The sequence below is a fragment of the Accipiter gentilis genome, chromosome 9 (genome assembly GCF_929443795.1).
Source record: "Accipiter gentilis chromosome 9, bAccGen1.1, whole genome shotgun sequence".
In the NCBI taxonomy this organism is placed as follows: domain Eukaryota; kingdom Metazoa; phylum Chordata; class Aves; order Accipitriformes; family Accipitridae; genus Astur; species Astur gentilis.
This window is the reverse complement of record NC_064888.1, coordinates 23,273,060-23,287,514: the sequence shown is the minus strand read 5'-3', so window position 1 is coordinate 23,287,514 and position 14,455 is coordinate 23,273,060. Positions and strand designations below refer to the sequence as shown.

Sequence of the window (14,455 nt, the reverse complement as noted above, 5' to 3'; positions counted from 1 at the left end):
TCTATAAGCTAAATGACTAAAATTTAAGTATCTGGTCTCTATGGCAACAGTTTTGGCTGGTATAACTCCTCACCTTTTTGAAGCTAATGCTGCCACGTGTCTTAGTTGCATGAATCTTTAAGATTCACAGTCTAATTAGCAAAGCTGTGGAGCAGATTGAGCCATTGTCTGTCACCAAGAAGCCCCTATACAGGCTGATGACCCTCCTTTAAGGGCCAGTTCCCTCCAAGGCTATCCTGGATCCCATTAGAGACTCTATTTAGTGCTGTTATGCTGCCTGTCTGGAATTTTCCTAAAGTCTAAAGGTATTTAGTGCCCATTTCTCACCCAGGGTGAATGGCTTACAGAAATTCCTGGTCCCAGTTTATACAGGATTTCAGACCTCTGGGAGATGTCATTTAACAGTACCTCCATTTTGACTCAGTCTCTCCAGCTGAGTGACCAACTACACATGCTCTTGCTGACACTGTGTGAAGATCTGCCACATAAAAGACTTTCTCCTGAATCAATTCTGGAAGCATGTGAGGCATATCAGAAGGAATCTGCTTCCTTACCAGCAGATGTCTACATAAAGAAAATGGTCCAGTTTGCTGTGGGAAGTGTCAGTGAGGTAGGTACTACTTTCATAGTCTAATCATCTCCTTTGGTGAGAGAGGGGAGCAGCAACATGGGATACAGGTAAGCAATTGCCTGAAATTAATGCTTGTATGAATTAAGGAAGTGAGATTTGGTTCTAGACTTCTAAGCAGGAAATTGAGTGGGCATGTGTACAAGCAAATGAGGCAATGAAGCCATCTCTCACACCACTCTTACACTTCTGGGAAATTATACAAACCCAGCTTTTGCACTTACAGTATCTTCATTTCTTTGGTTAATACTGAAAATTGTAACCTTTACAGAGACTTCATATTGGCCAAAGGAATGGACTTTACACAAAAGAAAAGATTTCCCCATTGCCACTCTGGTTTCAGACTTTCTTTGTGAAATTCAGAGAAATCACATTCACATCATATTGAGAATTTCATTCATTGTCCTTGAGTGGAACTGAACATTTGCTGTGCAATCAAGCCTGACCACGTGAAGTCTTTAATACATGAGCACCTGAGTCTTTTTCAAGATTTGAAATATCAACAAACATTTTTTGTTGACAAGCTGAATGAAACTGGAAGAAAACACACTGCAAATACTCTTTTTTCTGTTTTCAACCAGTATTCATCACCATTTTTAGATGACCTTTTCCCTTGCACCCTCTGTTATTCTATTTCCCACCACAACAGTGTCCCCCCTTAAACACTGCTAGCATGAGAGCATGAAGCCATCAAAACTCAATTCTGCTTTGTGTTAATCTGAGAAGATGAAGTTGCTTATACCAAGCAAATCAGCAGCCTCTGACAAGCAGAGGGCAAGGATCACTTCAGTATGAGAGTCTGAAGTCCACGTATCATATGACATTGACTTGTAGTACTACTGTCTTCTAGGCAGAGCGGGTAGTCACTGAAGACAGCACAGCCTCTCAGCTTAACAGAAGTCATGTGATAAGGAAAAGACTGCATGAGAAAATATCGGACACCTCACCGCTGTCCTCCCAGATGAATTTTCACCAAGGTAAAGAAAGACTTATAATCTGAACTACCTCATAAGGATACAGCCAGCCTTTTCTGAGTCTTTCCCAAGCTAAGTGAATTGTTTAATTTCATGCTGTAGTGATTACATGTAGTGTTGGATAGGATATTTAGTGCTTTACATATAAATGACCTCATAATGGAAAGACTCAGGCAAGTCAGGAAGGTTTCTGTTCCTTATTTCCTCAAAGGACAGTAGTCTGAGGGCTGTGAAGCAATGATAACAAATCAGCTTGCACAGATTTGACTCTTCAACCACTTTGCATAAAACCTGTGCATAAAAAAAACCAAAAAACTTTCAAAACTGCTTTTGTACTTTGTATACTCCAGTGTATTTTTGAAGGTAAAGAGTGGGATTCGGTGAAGTTATCCTCTTGCCATTAAGGAATATATATTCATCCTTCCTATTTGATTACTCAAGCAAAGATTTGTGGTTTCTTTTTTATTTTAGTTCTGTTTTTCTATTCAAGAGATGTTTTATAAATTCACACATGGATTGCTGGAGTGATTTCAAGACACAAGGCCAAATCTTGCTCACTATATAAATAAACCAGCATACACTAATTTCACATTTCATTTGACTAAGATCAAGAATTTATTATCCCTCAGAGTAATTGTCTGACTGTAAGTAAGTGTGGATTTCAGGTTCAGATAGTTCTTTTGTCTAGTCTCTTTATTGTACTGTTCACTTCAACAGAAATCTATGATTTTGGGTCAAGGGGAAGTTTGGCCCAAGCTATGCAGGGTTTTTTTGAATATGCTCAACATTAGGAATATGAACAATCCAATTCCTATTCAGCAAATCACATATACCTTCCATTAACTTCAGCTAGAATTTAACACATGCTTAAATACCTGTGGAATATTTCTATTAGGTATTACTGGTCGTAAGAAAAGGAGATTCTTTTGAAAACATACAGACAAACCACACCTCAAATTGTATTGGCTCACTCATTCAAAAACTGAGTTTATAGATTCACACTTGCATAATCTGGTGAAAACTATGCTGCTGCCAAAAGGGATGGTCCCATCTTCAACCCCCTATTAGCCGCAAATTCCTGCCATTTCCCTTCTACTGGATCTAGTGATTATGTATGTGGGGTGATCTCTGTGTTTTCTAGGGATTCAGGTCACATGGCTTACACTTGCTGAAGGACTTCAATGAAACAGGGTGTTGATTACATTAAGAAAATGTGAGCCACAATTTTCAAGGCAGCATTTCATTTCTTTCCTTTTTTTTTAATTAAAAACAATCACCTTCAAAGCCTCTGGAAAAAGACAAGAGGCAATGCAACCAAAGTAAAGTTAGGGTGCAACAGAAATATGTACTTCCTAATGACTTAGGATAACCCCTTAATGGAATTTCTACAGCTGAGTCCAGCAGTGGATTGTGGCTGGGTACTGTCCACCCTGCACACAGAAAGAATACTTTACAGCTGAAGGTTTTGGGCCTCAGAATATAAGGAAGGAGAACTTTGCAGGTTATCCACACTTTGCAAGCTTTCAGTTAAACATGTAGAATAGAATTAATATATTAGATTTGGCTTATTTGGAATGGTTGTGGACAACTATGAAAACTATTTTGGGTCAGAATAAGATTATGAAATTAATAGAATGAAGTTACCAAGCTTTCCTTGGTCCTTAAGGAATCAAAGTCAGGGTTAGAAGACAGACAGACATGAACTATATAAAAAATAGTCAAGCCAAATGGTATTTACGTTATCATGCAGATACAATGATTTATAATTGAAGTATGTGATTCAACATGTTTCCTTTCTGTTTTCAGACAAAGGGTCCAGATTAATGAATTATAGTCGGTCAACAGAAGATTACAGACAACTCTCTGTGGACTACAGTGACTCTAATAGTATTTCTGAAAGTACGTCTTTGATACTGTCTAACAGAGGACACAGGAGAGGTAAGATTTTCCTGAAAGATTATGTTTATGAATTATGAGACTACCCATGTAGGTCAGGTGATAGGTGCTCCCATGCACTTCTGGTTACATGACTAGGGAGGTATAGTTGTGCTAAGCTGCAGAGAAGAAAGATCCTTTTATACTTGATTCCTTTTTACTTGTGTCCTACTGTAAAGCTATATATTCCTTGGTTACCATGCAGCAGCATCACCTCTTTCTTTATGCCCCTTTTGCCAGGTGAACCTGTTCAGCAGATCACAGACAAAGCCTGACAGCAAGTTTCTGGCACATGGGGTCTTGAAATAGATGAGAAACAGCGGAGCTACCCCACAGATGCATATGATAGGCAGTGTCAATATGACAGTACTGAAATCAGTTGAATCTATGAATAATACCTAAGAGTTGAATGGTGGGGATTCATGTTTCTTCACGCCCATTCAAAAACAAAGGGACTAATTTTAAAATGTAGAGGGAAAAAACAACCAAACAACCCTTTGTTTTCTTTTCATTTTTGTCCTAAAGCCATTGTGCATTTCCTGCTCAGTGTGTTGTTTTTGTTGTGCTAAATTCCAGGTTGCAATGCTGCTCTTCTGATTTACTGCAGATACCAGAGTTGGAATTTTAGCTCCACTTTCAATCCTTCTATGGCAGGAACAGCATGAAAGAAACTGTTTGGGAGAGGGCTGATTCAGTGAAGACACTCTGGTAGACATCAGTCAGGGTCCCTCCCAAGCCACTTAAATCACAGTGTAGGGGGATACTATGAAGCAAAGATGGGAATTCAGCAGGAAGAGGAGTACTGCTCTGCATATGTATCTTCCTGTTCAAAGTGGAATCTGAGCTAGAGACACCTAGGCAGGATGTTCACACTGCCTAAGAGCAAAAAGTTCCTGTTGCCAAATGTCATCAACATCTCCTAAAAAACCAAGCTTACCATGCCAGCTCCTTATTCTCAGACCCCTGCTCATTTCTATTCTCCATTCCACAGTTACCCACCCTCCCACCTGCTTTCAACTTTTTTTTCCATCCTGCCTGGGGCACTTCTCCTGAGCTTCCAGACCCAGAGGTGGAAGTTTACTTCTGTACTTCAAAGTTTACTTCCTCCCTCTATAAGCCTGTGATGGGTTGACCCTGGCTGGACTCCAGGTGCCCACCAAAGCCGTTCTATCACTCCCCCATCCTCAGCTGGACAGGGGAGAGAAAAATATAACAAAAAGCTTGCAGGTCGAGATAAGGACAGGAGAGATCATTCACTAATTACCGTCATGGGCAAAACAGACTCAGCTTGGGGAAAATTAACTCAATTTATTACAAATCAGCCAGAGTAAGGTAATGAGAAATAAAACCAAATCTCAGAACACCTTCCCTCCACCCCTCACTTCTTTCCGGGCACAACTTCACTCCCAGATTCCTTCACCAAGCCGCCCCAGCGGCACAAGGGGGATGGGGATGGGGTTTATGGTCATCACATGTTATTTTCTGCCGCTTCATCCTCCTCAGGGGGAGGTCTGATCACACTCTTCCCTTGCTCCAGCATGGGGTCCCACCCACAGGAGACAGTCCTCCACAAACTTCTCCAATGTGGGCCATTCCCACGGGCTGCAGTTCTTCATGAACTGCTCCAGCATGGGTCCTTTCCACGGTGTGCAGTCCTTTAGGAGCACACTGCTCCAGCGCGGGTCCCCCATTGGGTCACAAGTCCTGCCAGAAAACCTGCTCCGTGGGCTCCTCTCCACAGATCCACAGGTCCTGCTAGGAGCCTGCTCCAGCGCGGGGTTCCTTTGGGGTCACAGCCTCCTTCGGGAACCCACCTGCTCTGGCATGGGGTCCTCCATGGGCTGCAGGTGGAGATCTGCTCCACCGTAGACCTTCCTGGACTGCAGGGGGACAGCCTGCCTCACCAGGGTCTTCCCCACAGGCTGCAGGGGAATCTTCGCTCTGGCGCCTGGAGCATCTCCTCCCCTCCTTCTTCACTGACCTTGGTGTCTGCAGGCTTGTTTCTCTTACATGTTCTCACTCCTCACTCCGGCGGCTGTTTCTCCGCATCCCAACTTTTTTCCCTTCTTAAAAATGTTATCACAGAGGCATTACCACTATCACCGATTGGCTCGGCCTTGGCCAGCGGCGGGTCTGTCTTAGAGCCGGCTGGTTTGGGCTCTCTCTCAAACACAGGGGAAGCTTCCAGCAGCTTCTTACAGAAGCCACCCCTGTAACCCTCCCCACCCCCCACCCCCAGCTACCAAAACCTTGCCACACAAAACCAATACAAAGCCTCAATGAGAAATGAAGTACTAGGTCCTCCCATGGCATGGATTCAAATGTGCTCTGTAAGCATTTGTGGGGTTTTTATCCCAGAAATTTCTACCCTAAGGCAATAACCCTAGCATCCACTACATCTGTTAGGATGCAACAAGGTATGCACGCCAACTAGTTAGATCACTGATGCCATATATAACAGAAAACTGCTGAGTAGTCCTTGCTTTTTTTCACCAGGGAGCATTAATTTGGGTTTATGATATCCAGCTGCTGACTGTCATGAAATTCATAGGAACATATTATCCACACTCTTCCAAATTTGAAAGGTTGAAAATTTACTAGGCAAAAATAGAAGGCATAGAGCATGATCTCAAGGGACTAATTTCCCTAGGAAGAATGGCAAAAAAAAAAAAAGGTGCCCACTGCATTATCACAAGTCTGCCAAGAGATAATTCACAGAGAGAAAGCGAATGTATCCTGGGAAAAAAACCCAAACATATAATAGCCTCTCAGCCCCAAGCCTTAGCCCCAAAGATGAGGAAGGCGAGGTTTCTCATACAACTGCTGTTGATACTCTACTCCTGAAAGGCGCTTTTCTGAAGCTCCGGACTTGCAATCAGTATCAGCAGCAATAAAAACCTGAGATTGCAGCTGCTCCCTATGTGACACATAGGTGTCAGTCACATACCTAGTGGCACATAGTGAAGTTAAACTCAGGAGCCTATTTTGTAAACAATTTTTAAAAAAATTTTGGTCATAAACTTGACAAAGGCTCATTCCAGTGAATTTGTGCATGTCTCAGTCTCCACTGAAACATTGGTAGCTGTTCGTACACAGCATTTTGTAAGACAATACTCTAAAAATACAGGAGAAAACACAGAATGTGAGAGCTTGTTTGCTGCAGACATTCTTTCATGATATAATGCATTAGAAAAATGCATTCTCTGAAAAGAAATACTACCATCTAGTAGAACACAATTATCAAGGGAGATCCAGTCTCTACTTTAGAAGCTCATTTAACATATAATAAATTAATCATCTACAGGATCAACTTCTTTGAAGGCCACATGTTACTTAAACATCAGGAATGTGTTGGATTTGTGATCAAAGCATGGCAGTCTGGCCACTGAAACTAGCCGACTTGTCCCACTGCCATAACAGCTGACACAGAAAAACTAAGGGGAATTTTCTGTGCTTGCCCAAGTATATTTATACAATTATGTGAAACCTATAGTGTAAGCAGAGAATTTTGCAAGGCTTTCTCATTAAAAAGCATGTCATTTCAGAACACAGGACTGAATTTCTAGTAACTAGCCCTGAGTATTTGGCTTATCTCAAATCTCACAATTTTTCACTACCATCTGCAGCTTGAAAAAATAAGTTTATGCATATTTTAGCAATGTGACTGTAGATTTTGTAGTTTTTAAAATTTCAGTTGGTGGTTGGTACACTAGAATTCAATTTCATGTTTTCATGTTGGAATTCAGAGTGAGGTCTCAGGTTGTAGTTCGTGGATATTTTATCTGGAGAAAAAGCTGACCTAAACGATTGCTTCCACATAGTTCAGCTTATCACCTTTATCATTCTGCCTATGTAATAGTTTGATATGCAATTCTTCAAATAAGATCAATGAAATGATCCAAGTGAAGAAAAATGTAACCTTCCCACCCTTCCCTAAAGGATTTAAAACATTCTGAGAAGAAATGTTTATGGAACTACAAACTTCATAACCCTTTCTGGTTCTATCTCTAAATTTCAACCTTCATATATTTGGACAAAGCAATGCCTATCATTTCTGTAGCAGCAAAGATGACTGAAGGTGAAAAATTGTACAAATCTTATTTGCTAATGACTCACAAACCATCCTATAGTCCCACCAGATTTTTATGATGTAAAAACATTCACAATATATTCAATGTAGCAAATAACCAGTGGAATATTTACAAACGGTTTTAATTTCAGTGATGTTTTTTTTATCCTACTCTGATTAAGCCAGAGAAGTTTCATGGCTCCTCCCCCCCCCCCCCCCCCCCCCCAATTTTATGCCTGGAAATAGAAGAACAAAGAATAATAGAGGTAATTTCTGAAGAGCAAAAGCCATTTCACAAATTACCCCCATACATATGGAAATAATAGCCATTGTACCTACACAGCTATTTTCCAAATTACATTCACGTGAAGGGTTATGAAGAAGAAGTAACAATAACTAGAGAACTGGGAAAACTACTGGTGTGGTATACACTTAGCCTTATCAAATAGCCATTTATCATGCCCAAGCAAGGACACAGGAGACGAAGTAGCCAATCTAAATTTCTTGTTGTAGTTGTCCCAAGATCTGATGCTGAGAGCTGCTACAGTTGCTTCAATTGTGAAATTTCCTTTATTCATTTCAGGGAGAGTTCCACAAACACACAGGTCATGGGACCCCACCCTTAGTGGGTCAAGGACACAAAGTAGCTACAAGCTCTTCATAAACAGGTAATCAAAATTCATATTCCTAAAAGATGGAACCTGTTTTATTGCCAAGTGAAGCAGACAACTAGTGTGGCAATGTCATTATCAGAGAGTGCCTGGATCACCATCTGAACCTGTTTTGGTAATAGATACTGTTTATGTAGAATTAAAGTGCACCTAGACTTGGTTTGGCTCCAAGGGAAACAGTCCAAATACTCTAGTGAAATGGAGCTTGGGTCCTGAACAATCCATACAATACAAGCACATTGAAGTTTTCCACCTTCACTCTTTACCACTGTGTCCTGCCAGATGTCACTGGCCTCCTGGAACAGCTGCCTCTAGTGTGTCTCCATCAGAATCAGACAGGTAAGCAGAAGCAGCAATACCTCACTGTGACTGAAACAACTGGGAAGCAGCTCCACAGAGAGTGTAGAAGGGGAAAACCTGTTGAGAAGGTATGAACAGTCATTGCTTTTACTGGCAATGCATTCTGCAGAGTCTGTATTTGTCTACATTCAGATTTGGATCTGGTCTGGCCTTGCTGTCACACTAGCAGAGGCCTGATGTGTTCTGGAGTGGTTATGACAGACCATGTACATGATCCATCATTTTCAGTGGATTATTTGCATTTCCATCTCAGTTCTTACAGGCTGATTTGTCTCACTTGTGTCAGCCATATCCAGCCTTGCACTGCCACTTTACTGAAGAGTCATAGGTAACCCAGGGACACAACACAAGCAGTAAAGATCTCTGCTCTGTCATGAGGATTAGCCTCATTTCAGCCATGGCACGTACAGCAGCCCTGTAGACATAGACAAGGAAAGCTGCGAATTGTACAACTGATACTAACTCCTTTTCAAAAGCTAGGGAAACACCACTGCTGCCAAACAAAATTTTTCTGGACTGGGTGTTAGCATAGTGGAGCTGTAATCATGGCTGTTTCCAAATGAAGAAGAGATCTAAGTACTGTTAGCCTCTAGGCACCACAAGGACCAGAATCCCATACTTAAGCACCATGTAATCCCTACAGACATCCCATTTAAATTGAGTTCTTGACCCAGTTAAACAGGAGTTTCTTCTTTTAACCATGACATGAGCAATTCAGGCCCACAGGAAATGCTGCATTTAGATCAACTTCCAATTAAATGTATCCCAAGTAAACAGTTTGAACTTCCTGGTAAACCAGCCATGATAATCTGAGCGATGTGATATACCCCAGTACACTTCTAAACCTGCAGTAAGACAGAACTACAAACAGGTTGCAGGATAGTGGCAGCTTTTGTGAAGAAAGAAGTCTCTGTCTACCTGTCTAACTACGCATACATATATATGCGTGTGTATATATATATATATATATGCATCACACACCTGGCAATGATACCAGTAACAGAATATTTATTTCCTGAGTATTTTGAAAAAATTGCCACACCTCTGACCACCAACCTGGGTATCATCTTGATATCCTTGATCTAAAATCATGCTGCCAAGAAACCATTCCCCTCCTTCGCTGAAAGATGACTCTCTTCTCCAGATTTCCAGCAAGCTGTTTCCCATTGAACTTCAGGACTGTAAACCCCACTTTTGGTTGTAAGCATCTGCAACTAAATTTCTACCAAGGTTACCATCCTATTATAAGTACCATGAAAACCGTGGAGTTGGAAATAATTATTTTGGAAACCACCAATTTCCCATATAGGAGGACAACCAACACAAAACTTAGTGATGGGTTTACTATCTATAAAGCTTACTAATATAATCATGCTTACTTCTGTAAGCAGTCCAACTGACATAATTTACATCTCATAAAGTTAAGCTTGTAAGTATATGCAGGGCTATGGCCTACATGTAAAGAAGACACAGCTGTCAAGTCTGACATCTCTCACCTCGCAGGACTAAAAAGAGGAAGTGTTTTCCACAGGAAAAGAAAGTCTTCTTAATACAGCATCTTGGGTTTTGAGATAGTGGTATTTTTATATCCACAAAAGTAATTTCAAGTAATTTTTAGGCATATTTCTTAGTTAAATGTTGATCTTTATGAGGCTGCATTGATAGAAACAAAAATATCCGGATATCTTTAGAGACAGAGCAATGTAAACTAGGATAGAATACAATAGAATAAAATAAAATAAAATAGAACAGAACAGAACAGAATAGTTCAGTTGGAAGAGACCTGCAACAATCGTCTAGTCCAACTGCCTGACTACTTCAGGGCTGACCAAAAGTTAAAGCATGTTATTGAGGGCATGTCCAAATGCCTCTTAAACACTGACAGGCTTGGGGCATCGACCACCTCTCTAGGGAGACTGTTCCAGTCTTTGGTCACCCTCTCAGTAAAGAAATGCTTCCTAATTTCAAGTCTGAACCTCCCCAACACAGCTTTGAACCATTCCCACGTCGACACTGGATACCGAGAACAAGAGATCAGCAACTACTCCAGTAACATTGTTAAAAACCTTTTGAAACTCCCTGAATAGTTCCCTGAAGCAACTCTGCAAGATGCAAAAGAAAAGGATAAAACTTTGGGATAACAAAAAAGCTTCCGTGTCACTTTGGCATTTGTTAAAAATGTAATTAACAAATATCCACCTCAACAAAACCTTTCCTTCTGTACCACATAATAATTTTTTCCTCATTGATAAGAGTATGTATTATATTTTAAGTTTATTCTAAGCATACATGTTTCTTCTTGTGTGGAAAACACCCTTACTTTATGGGTTAAAAGTATAGTATAAAGAGAGCTTTCTGATCTGAGATTTCACACATCTTTCTCTTAATTAAATTCAAAATTCCCTCAGTTCCCCAAGACATTAAATTATTTAAATAATTTAGTTCCCATTCCTGGAAAATTCTGAATAATGTAACAACAAATGCTTTTTTGCTTCAGAAAGTAAGAAATGAGGAGTTGACTTCATCCTGTAGAATTCCCAGAAAGGCATGGGGCTATATTCTTTGCCTGTTGGCTTCACCAGACATAATCAGCTAGATCTGGCTCACCAAATAAAAAAAAAAAAAAGAAAAGATTGGTATTGAATTAAAGCAGAGTTTAGATTTATTTATAAAGGGCTTCAGTAATATCATCCCTGTTGAATTGTTTTTCTTTTTCTGTAAAGAAACATATAATAACTGATAACTGACATTGCCCTGGATTTCATAATATTCTGCCAGTCAATGTACCTTAAGCTCTTTGTCCTCGAGTCTGTGTTGGTTTGATTGCATGCTGTATCTATTGCTCGCCATGACATTTTCTTTGAAGGTCAGTCAGCGCTGTAGAAGAAATCCCTGGTGGAACTCAGAAGAACAGCAGACAGAACCTGCTAAGTTTAGGTTCCACCTTCTCTGTGTCTACAAAGGACTACACAGCAGCTGCTGCATCACAGAAATGTTTGTTCCACAGGAAGGAAAAGGTGACTAATGAAAAACATATAAGCTGATTTCAAAATGTAAATGTCACTAAAAAGAAACCTTGCATCCAGTTGTCGTTCACCAGTGACACGCATATTAGCTACTGAGTCATCTCATTAGATGAGTATTCTAAATTGACAGACTCCAAATTAGGCATGATCCAGTGTGAAAACTCAGAACTGAAGGCAGTGAAAGCTCTTGTCCATAAAGACTAAGCAAAAGCTTATAACAAAACCCTCTCTGACCTACATGTGTGATTTCTGCAAGCATCAAACACCACATAGACGGTTTTCATCAACCACTTTGTCAGGAGTTTCAGAACAGCAAAAACATTTTCAGAGACACTGAACCCAAAGACATGCTGGTCAACGGTGCTCAAAGGACTTAGTTAATTTTTTTTTTTTACAGTGTATACCTGGACAGAAAGCATAGGTTAGCAGCGAGTGTGCCAAACCAATAGTTCACCTAAGGGTCTATTTCTAGTTGCTGATTTGTTGTAGGATTCTCTTAAATGGGAAGGATAATGGTTTTTTTGGCAGTTGGATCACAAAATAATATCCAGAAATAACTGAATCACAGAAAACTCCACAATGCTGCTGCTCATGGAGCTTTCTGTTGTGGAAGTAGAAGGGACAGGTTTCAGGCTGGTGGGTCCTTTCACCTGTTCCCAGTTCAAAAGCTCAAGACTGACCAGTTGCAGAAGTTCAATCAAGAGTTTTAGTTAGATACTTCAGAAAATTATCTTTTTATATATAAATTGAGTTTTAAATTTTGTTAATATGATTTTTGCTGGGATAATAATTAAGTTCCTCAGAAAGACTCCAGCAACTATTACAACAAAGTGCTAGTCCCTCTTTATATGTGATACAAAACCGCATTGTCTGTTGGCAGGACAATACTAGTATTATGAAAAAACCCATAAATTTTCTCAAAAAAAAGATCTAAATGGGTCAAGGTACTAAGTCATGGAGAATGATTGGCAGGATCCACATCTTACCACTTGCAAACATTTAGTTATTTCTGTCTGCTTCAAGGATCTAAAAGCATAGGTGAATCTGGAAAAAAAACAACAAACAATATGCAAAATTTTTTGAGGTGGATGCTCAGCAAGAAGAAAAGCATCTTGTGTTGTTAAAGGTTGTTGAAGTTAAAGCAAAAGAATACAATGTCTGCTAATAAGAAATATTAGTCAACCTTCATTACAAGGAAGAAAGCAGCTCTGCATTTTAGTCTGGTTCCCTATGGAAGCTAGGCTTATGAAATCACAGTGGTGTGTATGTATGTGTGTACATGTCTGTGACTGTCCTCATAGTAATTTGGGAATCAAATGGGAAAAGGTCTCAGAAGAAATTAAGTTTCTGTAAGTGTTATGAAAATAGGTGCCTTGCAAAGGATATGGATCTTGGTTAAGTGCCTTTACAGAAGAAAAGACTTCAGCATGAACTTACCCCTAATTAGACCCCAGAGAGTCCACACAGGAGAGACCCCAAACAGAAAGAAGTCTTCAATCAGCATTTGCACCTTGTTAGACATTGAAGTCAATTAGCTACAGCATACAGATCACCAGAAATGGGTTTCATTGGTACTGGTGTTTGAGATCTTCATTACTTTAAGGAGATATTTATTAAATTTCTAAATTGCCTCCTTACAGTTTTCAGGTCCAGAATTTATTATTTTGTCTAGTGAACCACCAGTGACCTTACAGCTGCCTGGATCAATTGTGGTAAGTATGAACATATAGAAATTAGAACTAATCTAGTGACCTTTTAGTTGGGGCTCTTTGTAAATTACATCTGAGTCCCAACCCAGTATTCTTGCCATGTCTTCCTCCCAGGTTAAGTTAGGGTTCCTGCAGAGGTATTGAGACTTGAAAGGAGATCATTTAATTCTCAGTCCTATGTAGTTATTTCTGTTGGTGTGAAAATAGCTTAATTTATCCTTGTCAGCTAAGAATGCTCACTTTAGCACAAGACTTTTGAGACAAAGATTATACAGCAAATATGCAATGTGACATCTAGTGCCAATGTCTTGGACTCCTCCAGTTTACAGGCACATCCTCTACCTTTCATTAAGATAAGGTAAAAGGCTGACAGCATACAGCAGTAAAAATGAGGGCAAAGAAAATTTGGAATTACCCTCAAATCTAGAATAACCCTGGTGATTGTAGAGTCTGAGTATGCTTAGCTGTTTTGTTGGGATTCCCTGGGGTTTTTAAAAATTAGAAATGTTTGGGATATTAATTTATGAGAAGGGAGGCAGCATAGTCTTGTGACCAATTCTATCAGGTTATGCAGAGACAGGAGAGTAGGGGGCCTCAGTAATAAACTGCTGTGGAACTTGCATTGCTTGTATTTGACACTCATTCTTCATTCTTTTTTTACATGTTCTTAGACTAAAAAAGGGAAATCCTATTTGTCCCAAAGGGATCTCAATGTGATTCTACTCAACGGGCAGTGCCTTGAGGTACAATGTGACATCAAGTCCAAGGCAAGAGATGTTTTCAATACCGTGGTGGCGTATGCAAACTTGGTGGAACATTTCTACTTTGGCTTGGCTTACCTGAAAGGTAATGAGACACAGCTAACTACAATAACAGTTGTCTCCCTCAGTGCCTCCATAGTCAGTTTATTAATGAATTCCAGTAAGCTCCTTTAAGATCCTGAGAGGAAAGCACAGCCAAAGCTTAAGCAAAAGTAAGGTACATTGGTTTAAACTGTACTGCACTGATGTAAAGCATATCTACCCTAGGACTGTGCATCAGCACAGCCATACTGTTACTGGCTGATATTCCTATGCAGAAAAG

The 14,455-nt window shown here is 40.1% G+C and overlaps 1 protein-coding gene across 8 annotated transcripts in view; it reads left to right on the top strand.

Annotated features, from left to right (window-relative positions):
- Positions 1-376: 376 nt before the first annotated feature.
- The window catches only part of LOC126042819 (FERM and PDZ domain-containing protein 2-like), a 62,900-nt gene continuing 48,821 nt past the window's right edge, over positions 377-14,455 (top strand). For all 8 annotated transcript variants that reach the window (XM_049810510.1, XM_049810508.1, XM_049810505.1 and 5 more), the window contains exons 1-7: positions 377-610; positions 1,479-1,605; positions 3,409-3,540; positions 8,190-8,274; positions 11,504-11,654; positions 13,304-13,375; positions 14,044-14,218. In XM_049810510.1, the coding sequence (XP_049666467.1) occupies positions 392-610; positions 1,479-1,605; positions 3,409-3,540; positions 8,190-8,274; positions 11,504-11,654; positions 13,304-13,375; positions 14,044-14,218 (961 nt within the window). In that variant the 5' untranslated portion in view covers positions 377-391. The remainder of the gene's footprint in view (positions 611-1,478; positions 1,606-3,408; positions 3,541-8,189; positions 8,275-11,503; positions 11,655-13,303; positions 13,376-14,043; positions 14,219-14,455) is intronic.